This window comes from Pristiophorus japonicus, chromosome 3 (genome assembly GCF_044704955.1).
Source record: "Pristiophorus japonicus isolate sPriJap1 chromosome 3, sPriJap1.hap1, whole genome shotgun sequence".
Lineage (NCBI taxonomy): Eukaryota > Metazoa > Chordata > Chondrichthyes > Pristiophoridae > Pristiophorus > Pristiophorus japonicus.
This window is the reverse complement of record NC_091979.1, coordinates 18,469,427-18,487,555: the sequence shown is the minus strand read 5'-3', so window position 1 is coordinate 18,487,555 and position 18,129 is coordinate 18,469,427. Positions and strand designations below refer to the sequence as shown.

The following is an 18,129-nucleotide window of genomic DNA, read 5'->3' as shown; positions in this document are numbered from 1 at the left end:
ATCTGTCACCATTCAGATAATAGTCTGTCTCTCTGTTTTTACCACCAAAGTGGATAACCTCACATTTATCCACATTATACTTCATCTGCAATGCATTTGCCCACTCACCTAACCTATCCAAGTCGCTCTGCAGCCTCACAGCATCCTCCTCGCAGCTCACACTGCCACCCAACTTAGTGTCATCCGCAAACTTGGAGATACTACACTCAATCCCCTCATCTAAATCATTAATGTACAGTGTAAACAGCTGGGGCCCCAGCACAGAACCCTGCGGTACCCCACTAGTCACTGCCTGCCATTCTGAAAAGTACCCATTTACTCCTACTCTTTGCTTCCTGTCTGACAACCAGTTCTCAATCCATGTCAGTACACTACCCCCAATCCCATGTGCTCTAACTTTGCACATCAATCTCTTGTGTGGGACCTTGTCGAACGCCTTCTGAAAGTCCAAATATACCACATCAACTGGTTCTCCCTTATCCACTCTACTGGAAACATCCTCAAAAAATTCCAGAAGATTTGTCAAGCATGATTTCCCTTTCACAAATCCATGCTGACTTGGACCTATCATGTCACCTCTTTCCAAATGCACTGCTATGACATCCTTAATAATTGATTCCATCATTTTACCCACTACCGATGTCAGGCTGACCGGTCTATAATTCCCTGTTTTCTCTCTCCCTCCTTTTTTAAAAAGTGGGGTTACATTGGCTACCCTCCACTCCATAGGAACTGATCCAGAGTCAATGGAATGTTGGAAAATGACTGTTAACGCATCCACTATTTCCAAGGCCACCTCCTTAAGTACTCTGGGATGCAGTCCATCAGGCCCTGGGGATTTATCGGCCTTCAATCCCATCAATTTCCCCAACACAATTTCCCGGCTAATAAGGATTTCCCTCAGTTCCTCCTCCTTACTAGACCCCCCGACCCCTTTTATAACCGGAAGGTTGTTCGTGTCCTCCTTCGTGAATACCGAACCAAAGTACTTGTTCAGTTGGTCCGCCATTTCTTTGTTCCCCGTTATGACTTCCCCTGATTCTGACTGCAGGGGACCTACGTTTGTCTTTACTAACCTTTTTCTCTTTACATATCTATAGAAACTTTTGCAATCCGTCTTAATGTTCCCTGTAAGCTTCTTCTCATACTCCATTTTCCCTGCCCTAATCAAACCCTTTGTCCTCCTCTGCTGAGTTCTAAATTTCTCCCAGTCCCCAGGTTCGCTGCTATTTCTGGCCAATTTGTATGCCACTTCCTTGGCTTTAATACGATCCCTGATTTCCCTTGATAGCCACGGTTGAGCCACCTTCCCTTTTTTATTTCTATGCCAGACAGGAATGTACAATTGTTGTAGTTCATCCATGCGGTCTCTAAATGTCTGCCATTGCCCATCCACAGTCAACCCCTTAAGTATCATTCGCCAATCCATCTCAGCCAATTCACGCCTCATACCTTCAAAGTTAGCCTTCTTTAAGTTCTGGACCATGGTCTCTGAATTAACTGTTTCATTCTCCATCCTAATGCAGAATTCCACCATATTATGGTCACTCTTCCCCAAGGGGCCTCGCACAACGAGATTGCTAATTAATCCTTTCTCATTACATAACACCCAGTCTAAGATGGCCTCCCCCCTAGTTGGTTCCTCGACATATTGGTCTAAAAAACCATCCCTTATGCACTCCAGAAAATCCTCCTCCACCGTATTGCTTACAGTTTGGTTAGCCCAATCTATGTGCATATTAAAGTCACCCATTATAACTGCTGCACCTTTATTGCACGCACCCCTAATTTCCTGTTTGATGCCGTTTAAAATTCTGACGGGGTTAGACAGGTTAGATGCAGGAAGAATGTTCCCAATGTTGGGGAAGTCCAGAACCAGAGGTCACAGTCTAAGGATAAGGGGTAAGCCATTTAGGACCGAGATGCGGAGGAACTTCTTCACCCAGAGACTGGTGAACCTGTGGAATTCTCTACCACAGAAAGTTGTTGAGGCCAATTCACTAAATATATTCAAAAAGGAGTTAGATGAGGTCCTTACTACTAGGGGGATCAAGGGGTATGGCGAGAAAGCAGGAATGGGGTACTGAAGTTGAATGTTCAGCCATGAACTCATTGAATGGCGGTGCAGGCTAGAAGGGCCGACTGGCCTACTCCTGCACCTATTTTCTATGTTTCTATGTTTCGGCTGCCCCCCAATGTTTGTCGCCATCCTCCGCCTGCTCCACGACGACATGCAAGCCGTGATCCTGACCAGTCCAAGGATAAGGGGTAAGCCATTTAGGAGCGAGATGAGGAGAAACTTCTTCACCCAGAGAGTGGTGAACCTGTGGAATTCTCTACCACAGAAAGTTGTTGAGGCCAATTCACTAAATATATTCAAAAAGGAGTTAGATGTAGTCCTTACTACTAGGGGGATCAAGGGGTATGGCGAGAAAGCAGGAATGGGGTACTGAAGTTGCATGTTCAGCCATGAACTCATTGAATGGCGGTGCAGGCTCGAAGGGCTAAATGGCCTACTCCTGCACCTATTTTCTATGTTTCTATGTACTGACGTGGATAGAGAACTTGTTGGCAGACAGGAAGCAGATAGTCGGAATAAATGGGTCCTTTTCAGAATGGCAGGCAGTGATCAGTGGGGGGGCCGCAGGGTTCAGTGCTGGGACCCCAGCTATTTACAATATACATCAATGATTTAGATGAAGGAATTGAATGTAATATCTCCAAGTTTGCAGATGACACAAAGCTGGGTGGCGGTGTGAGCTGTGAGGAGGAGGTTAAGAGGCTGCAGGGTGACTCGGACAGGTTAGGTGAGTTGGCAAATGCATGGCAGATGCAGTATAATGTGGATAAATGTGAGGTTATCCACTTTGGGGGCAAAAACACGAAGGCAGAATATTATCTGAATGGCGGCAGATTAGGAAAAGGGGAGGTGCAACGAGACCTGGGTATCATGGTACATCAGTCATTGAAAGTTGGCATGCAGGTACAGCAGGCGGTGAAGAAGGCAAATGGTATGTTGGCCTACATAGCGAGTGGATTTGAGTATAGGAGCAAGGAGGTCTTAATGCAGTTGTATAGGGCCTTGGTGAGGTCTCAGCTGGAATATTGTGTTCAGTTTTGGTCCCCTAATCTGAGGAAGGACGTTCTTGCTATTGAGGGAGTACAGCGAAGGTTCACCAGATTGATTCCCGGGATGGCAGGACTGACATATGAGGAGAGACTGGATCAACTGGGCTTGTATCTACTGGAGTTTAGAAGAATGAGAGGGGATCTCATAGAAACATATAAAATTCTGACGGGATTGGACAGGTTAGAGGCAGGAAGAATGTTCCCGTTGCTGGGGTGTTCCAGGGGTCACAGTCTAAAAATAAAGGGTATGCCATTTAGGAGCGAGATGCAGAGAAACTTCTTCACTCAGAGAGTAGTTAACCCGTGGAATTATCTACCGCAGAAAGTTGTTAAGGTCAGTTTGTTGGATATATTCAAAAGGGAGTTAGATATGGCCCTTACGGCGAAAGGGATCAAGGGGTATGAAGAGAAAGCAGGAATGGGGTACTGAGGTTGAATGATCAGCCATGATCTTATTGAATCCGTCCCTTTTGCACCACTCCTCAAGCCACATATTCATCTGAGCTGTCCTGCTATTTCTACTCTGACTAGCACGTGGCACTGGTAGCAATCCTGAGATTACTACCTTTGAGGTCCTACTTTTTAATTTAACTCCTAGCTCCCTAAATTCAGCTTGTAGGACCTCATCCCACTTTTTACCTATCTTGTTGGTGCCTACATGCACCACAACAACTGGCTGCTCACCCTCCCCCTCCATATTAGGCTTGTTCGCAAAATTAAAGACCATGGGCGAAAATGGGCAGAAGCAACATGGATACAAAATCGGATAAGGGATAGAAAACTGAAAGTCGTGATGAATGGCTGTTTTTCATACTGGAGGGAGGTGTACACTGGAGTTGCCCAAGTTCCAGTACTAGGACCACTGCTGTTTTTACTCTACATTATGGACTTGGACTTGGGGATACAGGGCACAATTTCTAAATTTGCAAATGACATAAAACTTGGAAGTTGTAATAAACACTGAGGAAGATAGTAATAGACTTCAAGAGGACATGTGCAGGCTGGTGGATTGGGTCCACATAGCAGTGAAATTCAACGCAGAAAAGTGTGAGGTGATACATTTTGGTGGGCAGATTGAGGAGACAATACTTGCTAACTTGTATAACGAAAGGATATACTTGCTTTGGAGGCAGTTCAGAGAAGGTTCACTCGGTTGATTCCGGGGATGAGGGGGTTGACTTATGAGGAAAGATTGAGTAGGTTGGGCCTGTACTCATTGGAATTCAGAAGAATGAGAGGTGATCTTATCGAAACGTATAAGATTATGGGGGGGCTTGACAAGGTGGATGCAGATTTCCACTGATGGGGGAGACTAGAACTAGGGGGCATAATCTTAGAATAAGGGGCCGCCCATTTAAAACTGAGATGAGGAGAAATTTCTTCTCTGAGGGTTGTAAATCTGTGGAATTCGCTGCCTCAGAGAGCTGTGGAAGCCGGGACATTGAATAAATTTAAGACAGGGATAGACAGTTTCTGAACCGATAAAGGATTAAGGAGTTATGGGGAGCGGGCAGGGAAGTGGACCTGAGTCCATGATCGGATCAGCCATGATCGTATTAAATGGCGGAGCAGGCTCGAAGGGCCGTATGGCCTACTCCTGCAACTATTTCTTATGTTCTTATGTATAGAGAGAGACTGGGGGCATTTTGTGCACAAATCTTTGAAGGTGGCAGGACAGTTTAACAAAGCAGTTAATAAAGCGTATGCGATCCTGGGCTTTATATATAGAGCCATAGAGTACAAAAGTCAGGAAGTTTTGCTAAACCGAAATAAAATACAAGTTTGGCCCCAGCTGGCGTATTGTGTTCAATTCTGGGCACCGCACTTTAGGAAGGACATGAAGGCTTGAAAGGGTACAGAAGAGATTTACGAGAATGGTTCCAGGGATGAGGAATTACAGTTCCGTGGAGTGACAGAAGAAGCTGGGATTGTTCTCCGTAGAGCAGAGAAGGCTAAGAGGAGACTTAATAGAAGTGTTTAAAATTATTAAGGGTTTTATTTAGAGTTAATAAAGAAAAACTGTTTCCAATGGCTGAAGGGTCAATGATGAGAATACAGAGCTTTAAGGGGATTGGCAAATTAACTAGAGGCGACATGAGGAAAAACTTTTATACACAACGAGTGATTAGGATCTGAAATGCGCTGCCTGATAGGGTGGTGGATAATGGTTCAATGGTAGCCTTCAAAGGAGAATTGGATAAATACTTGAAGGAGAAATAATTACAGGGATATGGGAAAAGAATGGGGTGTAGATGGAGGTGGGGAGGGGGTGGGACTAACTGGATTTTCTTCGAAAGGGCCAGCGCAGACTCGATGGGCCGAATGGCGGCCTCCTGTACTGTGCTATTCTGTGATTCTATGACAAATTCATTTTTTTCTGTGTTTTTATATCGCAAGTTGTAATTTCTCGACTTATTGTACTTGTGGAGTTAGGATATGTGACCCTGTATAAACAGAATGGAATCTCTATTTACAATTTTAAGTTGTGAAGTGCCTTGGGTCATTTTGGAGATTTGAGAAAGTATTATATAAATGTAAGATTTTACTTCTTGCACCTAGAGTCAGATACAAAACCTGGACTGGATCAGTTACACAGCACCCAGTGTCAGATACAAAACATGGACTGGATCAGTTACACAGCACCCAGTGTCAGATACAAAACCTGGACTGGATCAGTTACACAGCACCCAGTGTCAGATACAAAACATGGACTGGATCAATACACTGCACCCAGTGTCAGATACAAAACATGGACTGGATCAGTTACACTGTACCTAGTGTCAGATACAAAACATGGACTGGATCAGTTACACTGTACCTAGTGTCAGATAAAAAACATGGACTGGATCAATTACATTGTACCTAGTGCCTGATACAAAACATGGACTGGATCAGTTACACTGCACCCAGTGTCAGATACAAAACATGGACTGGATCAGTTACACTGCACCTAGTGCCTGATACAAAACATGGACTGGATCAATACACTGCACCCAGTGTCAGATACAAAACATGGACTGGATCAATTACACTGTACCTAGTGTCAGATACAAAACATGGACTGTATCAGTTACACTGCACCTAGTGCCTCATATAAAACATGGACTGGATCAGTTACACTGCACCTAGTGCCTGATACAAAACATGGACTGGATCAGTTACACTGCACCTAGTGTCAGATACAAAACATGGACTGGATCAATACACTGCACCTAGTGTCTAACACAAAACCTGGACTGGATCAGTTACACTGCACCTAGTGTCTAATATGAAACATGGACTGGATCAGTTATACTGCACCTAGTGCCTGATACAAAACATGGACCGGATCAGTTATACTGCACCTAGTGTCAGATACAAAACATGGACTGGATCAGTTACACTGCACCTAGTGCCTGATATAAAACATGGACTGGATCAGTTACACTGCACCTAGTATCAGATACAAAACATGGACTGGATCAATACACTGCACCTAGTGTCTAATATGAAACCTGGACTGGATCAGTTACACTGCACCTAGTGTCTAATACAAAACATGGACCGGATCAGTTATACTGCACCTAGTGTCTAATACGAAACATGGACTGGATCAGTTATACTGGACCTAGTGCCTGATATAAAACATGGATCGGATCAGTAAGACTGCACCTAGTGCCTGATACAAAACATGGACCGGATCAGTTATACTGCATCTAGTGCCTGATACAAAACATGGACTGGATCAGTTACACTAGGACCCTTTCCCCTTAAGCCATATTTTAACTGGAATTGAAGCTGGGATTCAGATGTTGGAGTCAACCTTTTATTTGTATTTGCTAACTATTTAAAATTTCCAACTATAATGAATTGTACTATAATTGAACACCACATGGAGGCAGAGCTACAGACACTGGGGCTCGGTGATTAAACACGCTGATTGGTGATGGCCAGCCTTTGCATATCGAGACAAACACTTTGCTCCCTTTCTCCAGAATCTTGCTGCACAGAAAGCCTACAACAATCTGGATGTCAGCGTGAAGGAGGTGCTGCAGCAGCGGTGGCAATGTTTCGAAAATGTCCTCAAGTGTTATGCACACGAGAATCTGGAAGCCATCGTAGAGCGTCTTGTCAAGCATGAGGTAAGGAACCAATAAACTCGATGACTTGCGACCTCTTACTCTCACAGCGCACCTCTGTGATTGCAAATGTTTCAGTTCCCCACTAGTTACAGGGGGAGAACTGCCGAGTGGAATTTAATCGAGGGGTTCGGGGGGTTTATATATCGAATAACAGATACCCGGGAGTGAGTTACAAGCTGGAATCTAATCGAGGGGTTCGGGGGGTTTATATATAGAATAATGGATACCCGGGAGTGAGTTACAGGCTGGAATCTAATCGAGGGGTTCGGGGGGTTTATATATAGAATAATGGATACCCGGGAGTGAGTTACAGGCTGGAATCTAATTGTGGGGTTCGGGGGGTTTATAGATAGAATAATGGATACCCAGGAGTGAGTTACAGGCTGGAATCTAATCGAGGGGTTCGGGGGGTTTATATATAGAATAATGGATACCCAGGAGTGAGTTACAGGCTGGAATCTAATCGAGGGGTTCGGGCGGTTTATATATAGAATAACGGATACCCAGGAGTGAGTTACAGGCTGGAATCTAATCGAGGGTTTCGGGGGGTTTATATATAGAATAATGGATACCCGGGAGTGAGTTACAAGCTGGAATCTAATCGAGGGTTTCGGGGGGTTTATATATAGAATAATGGATACCCGGGAGTGAGTTACAGACTGGAATCTAATCGAGGGGTTCGGGGGGTTTATATATAGAATAATGGATACCCGGGAGTGAGTTACAGGCTGGAATCTAATCGAGGGGTTCGGGGGGTTTATATATAGAATAATGGATACCCGGGAGTGAGTTACAGGCTGGAATCTAATCGAGGGGCTCGGGGGGTTTATATATAGAATAACGGATACCCGGGAGTGAGTTACAGGCTGGAATCTAATCGAGGGTTCAGGGGATTTATATATAGAATAACGGATACCCGGGAGTGAGTTACAGGCTGGAAACTAATTGGGGGGTTTATATAAAGAATATACACGGCAAGCAAGCCCCAGGTGGATGGAGGAAATGTTAAAAGGACACCCTCAAAGCCTCCTTGATAAAATGCAACATCCCCACCGACACCTGGGAGTCCCTGGCCAAAGACCACCCTAAGTGGAGGAAGAGCATCCGGGAGGGCGCTGAGCACCTCGAGTCTCGTCGCCGAGAGCATGCAGAAACCAAGCGCAGGCAGCGGAAGGAGCGTGCGGCAAACCAGACTCCCCACCCACCCTTTCCTTCAACCACTGTCTGTCCCACCTGTGACAGAGACGATGATTCCTGTATTGGAATCTTAGTCACCTGCAATCTCACTTTTGAAATAGAAGCAAGTTTTCCTCGATTTTGAGGGACTGCCTATAACGATGGCGAGTTACAGGTTTTAGATAAAGTGAGGTTGAAAGACTTGCATTCATGTTATTAACAGCTGAAAGTTGACACCCGAAACAATTTTTCTCTTGCTGATGTTATCATAGAATAATAAAGCACAGAAGGAGGCCATTCAGCACATTAAGCCTCTGAAAGAGCTGTCCAACTCCCCCACTCTTACCCCATCGCCATGCAAATATTTCCATTTTAAGTATTTATCCAATTCCCTTTTGAAAGTTACTATTGAATCTGCTCCCAGGGTGCTTTCAAGCAGTGCATTCCAGATCATAACAACTCGCTGCGTAAAATATCTCCCCCCTAGCTTTTTTGCCAATTACCTTAAATCTGTGTCCTGTCGTTACCGACCCTCCTGCCATTGGAAACCGTTTCTCCCTATTTACTCTATCAAAACCCTTCATGATTTCGAACACCTCCATTAATTCGTCCCTTAACTTTTTTTGCTCTAAGGAGAACAATCCCAGCTTACATAAGAACATAAGAAATAAGAGTAGGCCATTTGGCCCCTAAAGCCTGCTCCACCATTCAATAAGATCATGGCTGATCTGATCGTGGACTCAACTCCACTTCCTTGCCTGCTCCCCATAACCCTTGGCACCCTTAGCACTCAAAAAATCTGTCTATCTCCGCCTTAAATATATTCAATAATCCAGCCTCCACAGTTCTCTGGGGAAGAGAATTACAACGCTTCTTCAGCCTCTCCACATAACTGAAGTCCCTCATCCCTGGTACCCTTCTAGTAAGTCTCCTCTGCATCCTCTCCAAGGCTTTGATATCCTTCCTAAAGTGTGGCCCCCAGAATTGCAAGAGGGATAGAGTATAAAAGCAGAGAAGTCCTGCTACAACTGTACAGGGTATTGGTGAGGCCACACCTGGAGTACTACGTACAGTTTTGGTCTCCGTATTTAAGGAAGGATATACTGCATTAGAGGCTGTTCAGAGAAGGTTCACTCAGTTGATTCCGGAGTTGAGGGGGTTGATTTATGAGTCTAGGTTGAGTAGGTTGGACCTATACACATTGGAGTTCAGAAGGATGAGAGATGATGTTATTGAAACATATGATAATAATGGGGCTCGACAAGGTGGATGCAGTGAGGGTAATTCACTCATAGGGGAAACTAAAACTAGGGGACATAGCCTTAGAATAAGGGGCCACCCATTTAAAACTGAGATGAGGAGAAATTTCTTCTGAGGGTTGTAAATCTGTGGAATTCTCTGCCCCAGAGAGCTGTGGAGGTTGGGTCATTGAATATATTTAAGGCGGAGATAGACTGATTTTTGAGTGATCAGGGAATAAAAGGTTATGGGGAACGAGCAGGGAAGTGGAGCTGAGTCCATGATCAGATCAGCCATGATCTTATTAAATGGCGGAGCAGGCTCGAGGGGACAAATGGCCTACTCCTGCTCCTATTTCTTATGTTCTTAGAATTGGACCCAATATCCAGCTGAGACCTAATCAGTGATTTATAAAGGTTTACCGTGTTGATGGACCTAGTTCTAGTTTCCCCTATGACTGGAAACATCCTCTCTGCATCCACCTTGTCAAAGCCCCTCATAATCTTATGTTTTGATATGATCATCTCTCATTCTTCTGAACTCCAATGAGTAGAGGCCCAACCTACTCAGCCTATCCTCATAAGTCAACCCCCTCATCTCTGGAATCAACCTAGTGGTTTGTGGTAGGAAAAATTTGAGGCCTGGTCATAATACCTCAAAGTGGTTCTGGACACCTGGCTGAAACGGATGGGCAACTGAGCTTTTCTTGGTCTTTCTACCTTATCACATTATTGTCTCTCTCCGCAGGTTCACCGGTTGGTATTGGTGGATGAGGATGATGTTGTACAAGGAATTGTCTCACTGTCTGACATGCTCCAAGCATTGGTCCTGTCTCCAGCAGGTATAAATGCTCTTAACTCCTGAACTCCTGAATCTCCTCTCTTCCGTATCATTCTAGAGCGATTCAGGTAGGTAGTGAGCTGCATGTCGAATGGGCTTGAACTAGTCTGCGCTCGAATGATGGGTAGGAATCAGCCCTGATCCAGAACAGGCCCAAGATACAATGTAGTCCGTATCCATACATGGCCAGTTTCCAGCAGTCAACTCCTGGCCAGAAACTGCACGGACTCGTGCAAAGAGTAGGGATTCGCACTACATTTTATTTTGACCTGATTGTGTATTGTGTAAATTGTAGAGTTTGCTCTTTGCCATGTAGCTTTTGCACACTGCTCACAGGGATAGCTAGCTACTTTGGATGGGGTGGGTCCTTGCATGGCCACTTTGTGCCCAGATAGCTTTGGACAAGTGTAAAATGGGTTATACCGCACGTGCCAACCTCAGAGTGTCCCCCGCAATCCCTTGGGAGCACCTGTACTTAAGGAGGCTTCATAGGCTGTAGAGGCACTCTGGAGACCTGCAATAAAAGACTAAGGTCACATTTTACTTTGAGCTCACAGTATCTGGTCAGACTCTTTATTCAATACATATCAATTCTGATGACTCAGTACCATCTACAAGATGCATTGCAGCAGCTCGCCAAGGCTTCTTCAGCAGCACCTCCCAAACCCGAGACCTCTACCGCCTAGAAGGACAAGGGCAGCAGGCGCATGGGAACACCACCACCTCCATGTTCCCCTCCAAGTCACACACACCATCCTGACTTGGAAATATATCGGCCGTTCCTTCATCGCTGCTGGGTCAAAATCCTGGAACTCCCTCCCTAACAGCACTGTGGGAGTACCTTCACCACATGGACTGCAGCGGTTCAAGAAGGCGGCTCACCACCACCTTCTCAAGGGCAAATAGGGATGGGCAATAAATGCAGGCCTTGCCAGCGACGCCCACATCCCAGGAATGTAAGAAAAACCAAACTAACAATGAAGGGTGGAAAAGGACCCTCTTGTTAAGCTTCCCAACTCTGGTTGGGTGTATTCCTGGAGGTATAGTCACATGACCTTCCGCCTCCAACTGCCCCGCTCCCGCTATCGGTCGCCCGAAACGTCCGTCGTCACGGTGCCCAGCCTTCCCATGGCCAATTGGAAAGTGAGCTGACTCTCCTGTACCTGATTGGACGGCTTTTTATTCCCATCACCAATATTTTTATAACTAATAAATAAAAATGTTCAAAGAAAATGTAAAATAAAAACCAACATTGTTTTTGTAAATGGCCCCAATAATTTTTCTCCAAGGTTGCTGGAAACTAATCCAGGAAATTAATCTTGAATTTCTGGAGAGTTCAGGACAATCCCAGAGGGTTGGCAACCCGGCCTCTGGTCCGTCCAGTCTGTCCCACAGAAATATGATACTACCTGCATCACAATATATACACTTGCACCACCCCAACCCAATCCACGTGATCTCCTGGGAGAGGTGATAAAACAGATAACCCAGGCCAATTTAGGAAAAGAAAGAAAGACTTGCATTTATATAGCACCTTTCACGACTACCGGACGTCTCAAAGCGCTTTACAGCCAATGAAGTACTTTTGGAGTGTAGTCACTGTTGTAATGTGGGAAACGCAGCAGCCAAGTTACACACAGCAAGCTCCCACACACAGCAACGTGATAATGACCAGATAATCTTTTTTTTTGTTGTGTTGATTGAGGGATAAATATTGTCCCAGGACACCGGGGATAACTCCCCTGCTCTTCTTCGAAATAGTGCCATGGGATCTTTTGCGTCCACCTGAGAGAGCAGACGGGACCTCAGTTTAACGTCTCATCTGAAAGACGGCACCTCCGACAGCACTGCACTGGAGCGTCAGGCTGGATTTATGTGCCCAAATCCCTGGAGTGGGAGGAAAAACAATCTGGAACATTCCTCTCCCTTCCCCTTCGGGAATCAAAACTAGTCCAGGACACCACTCTGGCCCGGACTAATGTTACTGGTTCCTACCTTCTTTGCGAGGTGCTCTCCACCCAGAAACCGACCCAGCTCTAGCTTGAAGAAATTCAGCGAATCCACCGCTCGAGACGGCAGCCTGTTCCAGAACCACCTACTGATTCTAACCTAGATCTGGCTTTGTACAACTTAAAGTTGTGGCCCTATTTGCTTGGAACAAACTGGCACATAAGAACATAAGAAATAGGAGCAGGAGTAGGCCATACTGCCCCTCGAGCCTGCTCCGCCATTTAATATGATCATGGCTGATCTGATCATGGACTCAGGTCCACTTCCCTGCCCGCTCCCCATAACCCCTTATTCCCTTATCGGTTAAGAAACTGTCTATCTCTGTCTTAAATTTATTCAGTGTCCCGGCTTCCACAGCTCTCTGAGGCAGAGAATTCCACAGATTTACAACCCTCTGAGAGAAGAAATTCCTGGAACACAATCAATTCCCGTCATTATCTTAAAAACCCTTCAATCAGGTCACTCCTAAGTCTACACTACTGTAAAGGATAGAATCCCAAGCCGTTGAGCCTATCTTGATAGCAAAGATGATTCAGACTGGGAATTAATCTAGTCTTCTTCCGTATGGTAGTAGCAAACAAGTCAAACGTCAATATTTAAGTCAGATATCCAGGCCAAAGCTTCCGGTGTTACAGTGTGGATATCTTGTAGGCTGCCTGCGAATTCCCTCTGAGGGCAGTGCTCAATGATGTGCTCCGGGGACTGATTAGGAGCTCCACAGTCGCATAATGGAGATGCTTTAATCTTCGACCGATGGAGAAGATAATCTAGTGAGCCTCCTCTGCAGCCTTTCCAAAGCCTCAGTTACCACCATGTGAGGAGACCAAAAGTGGACACATTATCATAAATGAGTCCTAACCAAAGTCTGGTACAAGGGGACAACATAGTGTGCTTTGTCTCCGAGACGATTGTCTTATAATAACGCCACAACACCCTAACAACGATGCCTCCACAAGATCCTATAAACCCCCTGGGAGGACAGACTCACCAACATTAGCGTCCTCGACTAGGCCAACATCCCCAGCATTGAAGCGCTGACCACACTTGATCAGCTCTGCTGGGCAGGCCACATCGTTCGCATGCCAGATACGAGACTCCCAAAGCAAGTGCTCTACTCGGAACTCCTTCATGGCAAACGAGCCCAAGGTGGGCAGAGGAAACGTTGCAAGAACACCCTCAAAGAATCCTTGATAAAGTGCAACATCCCCACCGACACCTGGGAGTCCCTGGCCAAAGACCGCCCTAAGTGGAGGCAGTGCATCCGGGAGGGCGCTGAGCACCTCGAGCTGAGAGCATGCAGAAATTCCAAGGGACTGCCTATGATGATGATGACGCCACAGCACCTTATTCGCTCCCGTTATCACTTTACAGCATTGCTCATGAACCTTCTCTTTCTTTCTCAATGGGTTTTGGTACTGTTCCATGATGGGCGATGTCCCTTTAAGCTGCGTGGCCGCTCGGCGCTCTGGAGGTCCCGTGTAGCCGGTTGACCGGCTTTTAGAAAGACAGACTGTGCGACCGCGGGGAATTTTGAATGGGCAGTGCGGGCCAAAATAAAATTTGAGGGAATATTGCTGATGGATGCATGTATGTTCAGCATTTTCCCTGCCCACATGCATAACACTGCCTTTTTCTCAGTTCAGCATCATTTGGCAGTCAAGGACCCAGTCCCCAAGCGCCTCTACCCTGGAGTACCCGAGCTTGGTCTATAGTCCTGACACACGCACATATCATCTGCACACATGCAGATCCTTCCCACATCTCCATCTCTGGGTTACTTCTGTCTCAGCCTGTTTACAAATGGGGTGGGGGCGGGGGGGGGGGGGGGTAGGGGGTTGTCGGGGAGGCTGGCGAGTGGGTGGGGGAGTATCTTAATTAGTACTGAGCTAAAATGGTACATTCCATCATTATTCTCCCCCATCCTCCCTTGAGTAGGTAATGGAATCTTTGCACTGGGATAACGTGCTTACACACCATTGTATTCACTGCATTGTAAATGGTGAGCAATGGTGACTAGGCTGCTGCGCTAGTAATGCATGGCTGTCGGCCCTCACCGAGATTGGCATGCCTGGTAATTGACTTGACTGATAGCCCTTACTTCTGAGCATAAAGTGTGTGACCATTTTGAGAGGAAATGTACTTTATATATTTCCACATAGTCCTGAATATTATAAAGGCATGCACCGGGAAACGACGTTCAAATAACTCTGCACTAACTGTGCATGGAAAAACGTCAAACTGGTGTACTGGGGTTCAGCCTGGGGCACATTGTCGCAGCAGAGCAGAGCGGGACTGACTCTGTATCTGGGATCACCAACCCCCCAGAATTGCCTTGGAGTTTCCAGGAATTAAAGATTCATTTCCAGGATGCCACTGTGCGCACAAAAAGAACATAAGAAATAGGGGCCAGGAGTAGGCGATACGGCCCCTCGAGCCTGCTCCACCATTTAATACAATCATAGCTGATCCGATCATGGACTCAGCTCCACTTCCCTGCCCGCTCCCCATAACCCTTTATTCCTTTATCGGTTAAGAAACTGTCTATCTCTGTCTTAAATATATTCAATGACCCAGCCTCCACAGCTCTCTGAGGCAGCGAATTCCACAGATTTACAACCCTCTGAGAAAATAAATTCCTCCTCATCTCAGTTTTGATTGGGCGGCCCCTTATTCTAAGATTATGCCCCGAGTTCTAGTCTCCCCCATCAGTGGACATATCCTCTCTGCATCCAACTTGTCAAACCCCCTCATAATCTTATACGTTTTGATAAGATCACTTCTCATTCATCTGAATTCCAATGAGTAGAGGCCCAACCTACTCAACCTTTTCTCATAAGTCAACCACCTCCTCTCCGGAATCAACCTAGTGAACCTTTGCGGGACTGCCTCCAAAGCAAGTATATCCTTTCGTTTTGGAAACCAAAACTACACGCAGTATTCCAGGTGTGGCCTCACCAATACCCTGTATAACTGTAGCAAGATTTCCCTGCTTTTATACTCCATCCCCTTTGCAATAAAGGCCAAGATTCCATTGGCCTTCCTGATCACTTGCTGTACCTGTATACTATCCTTTTGTGTTTCATGCACAAGTACCCCCAGGTCCCACTGCACTGCAGCACTTTGCAATCTTTCTCCATTTAAATAATAAATTGCCCTTTGATTTTCTGCTGCCGAAGTGCATGAAACATAGAAACATAGAAAATAGGTGCAGGAGTAGGCTATTCAGCCCTTCGAGCATGCACCGGCATTCAGTATGATCATGGCTGATCATTCAACCTCAGTACCTCACCCCAGCCTTCTCTCCATACCCCTTGATCCCTTTAGCCGTAAGGACCACATCTAACTCCCTTTTGAATATATCAAACGAACTGGACTCAACAACTTTCTGTGGCAGAGAATTCCACAGGTTCACAACTCTCTGAGTGAAAAAGTTTCTCCTCATCTCGGTCCTATATGGCTTACCCCTTATCCTTAGACTGTGTCCCCTGGTTCTGGACTTCCCCAACATCGGGAACATTCTTCCTGCATCTAACCTGTCCAGTCCCGTCAGAATTTTATACGTTTCTATGAGATCCCCTCTCGTTCTTCTAAATTCCAGTGAGTATATGCATAGCCGATCTAGTCTTTCCTCATATGTCAGTCCTGCCATCCCGAGAATCAGTCTGGTGAACCTTCGCTGCACTCCCTCAATAGCAAGCACGTCCTTCCTGAGATTAGGAGACCAAAACTGCACACAATACTCAAGGTGTGGTCTCACCAAGGCCCTGTACAACTGCAGCAAGACCTCCCTGCTCCTATACTCAAATCCCTTCGCTATGAAGGCCAGCATGCCATTTGCTTTCTTTACTGCCTGCTGTACCTGTGTATGCCTACCTTCAATGACTGATGTACCATGACACCCAGGTCTCATTGCACATCCCCTTTTACTAATCTGTCACCATTCATATAATAATATGCCTTCCTGTTTTTGCCACCAAAGTGGATAACCTCACATTTATCCACATTATACTGCATATGCCATGCATTTGCCCACTCACCTAACCTGTCCAAGTCCCCCTGCAGCAGCCTCTTAGCATCCTCCTCGCAGCTCGCACTGCCACCCAACTTAGTGTCAACTGCAAACTTGGAGATATTACATTCAATTCCTTTGTCAAAATCGTTAATGTATATTGTAAATAGTTGGGGTCCCACCACTGAACCCTGCGGCACCCCACTAGTCACTGCCTGCCATTCTGAAAAGGACCCGTTTATTCCTAATCTTTGCTTCCTGTCTGCCAACTATTTCTCTATCCACGTTAATATATTACCCCCAATACCATATACTTTAATCTCTTGTGTGGGACCTTGTCAAAAGCCTTTTGAAAGTCTAAATATACCACATCCACCGGTTCTCCCTTATCCACTCTACTAGTTACATCCTCAAAAAACTCTCAAAGATTTGTCAAGCATTATTTTCCTTTCATAAACCCATGCTGACTTGGACTCATCCTGTCACTGCTTTCGAAATGCGCTGCTATTACATCTTTAATAATTGACTCCAGCATTTTCCCCAACACCGATGTCAGGCTAACCAGTCTATAATACCCTGTTTTCTTTCTCCCTCCTTTTTTTAAAAAGTGGGGTTACATTATCTCCAGTCCATAGGAACTGATCCAGAGTCTATAGAATGTTGGAAAATGACCACCAATGCATCCACTATTTCTAGGGCCACTTCCTTACGTACTCTGGGATTCAGACTATCAGGCCCTGGGGATTTATCGGCCTTCAGTCCCTTCAATTTCCCTAACACCATTTCCTGACTACTAAGGATTTCCCTCAGTTCCCCCTTCTCGCTAGACTCTCAGTCCCCTAGTATTTTCGGGAGGTTATTCGTGTCTTTTTTAGTGAAGACAGAACCAAAGTAGTTGTTGAATTGGTCTGCCATTTCCTTGTTCCCCATTATGAATTCACCTGATTCATGACCTCACACTTTCCAACATTATACTCCATCTGTCAATTTTTTGCCCACGCACTTAGCCTGTCTATGTCCTTTTGCAGATTTTTGTGTCCTCCTCACACATTGCTTTTCATCCCATCTTTGTATCGTCAGCAAACTTGGCTACGTTACACTCAGTCCCTTCTTCCAAGTCATTAATATAGATTGTAAATAGTTGGAGTCCTAGCACTGATCCCTGCGGCACCCCACTAGTTACTGATTGCCAACCAGAGAATGAACCATTTATCCCAACTCTCTGTTTTCTGTTCGTTAGCCAATCCTCTATCCGTGCTAATATATTACCCCCAACCCCTTGAACTTTATCTTGTGCAGTAACCTTTTATGTGGCACTTTGTCAAATGCCTTCTGGAAGTCCAAATACACCACATCCACTGGTTCCCCTTTATCCACCCTGTTTGTTACATCCTCAAAGAATTCCAGCAAATTTGTCAAACATGACTTCCCCTTCATAAATCCATGCTGACTCTGCATAGATTTATGTCATGACACACAGTCTGCTTTCTCGCTTTGAGCCCCACTTTCCAGCTCCCTATCGGCGATTCCAATCGCGCAAATCCTGCGGCGGTGGGGGAAGTTGAGAAAGATTGCCGTTGATTGGGGGCTTGGAGTTTGGGTTTC

The 18,129-nt window shown here is 45.6% G+C and overlaps 1 protein-coding gene across 1 annotated transcript in view; it reads left to right on the top strand.

The window, feature by feature from the left end:
* Nucleotides 1-18,129, top strand: part of prkag3a (protein kinase, AMP-activated, gamma 3a non-catalytic subunit) — a 61,111-nt gene that overhangs the window by 33,956 nt on the left and 9,026 nt on the right. The window contains exons 11-12 of the mRNA XM_070874336.1: nucleotides 7,104-7,250; nucleotides 10,413-10,573. Of these exons, the coding sequence (XP_070730437.1) occupies nucleotides 7,104-7,250; nucleotides 10,413-10,529 (264 nt within the window). The 3' untranslated portion in view covers nucleotides 10,530-10,573. The remainder of the gene's footprint in view (nucleotides 1-7,103; nucleotides 7,251-10,412; nucleotides 10,574-18,129) is intronic.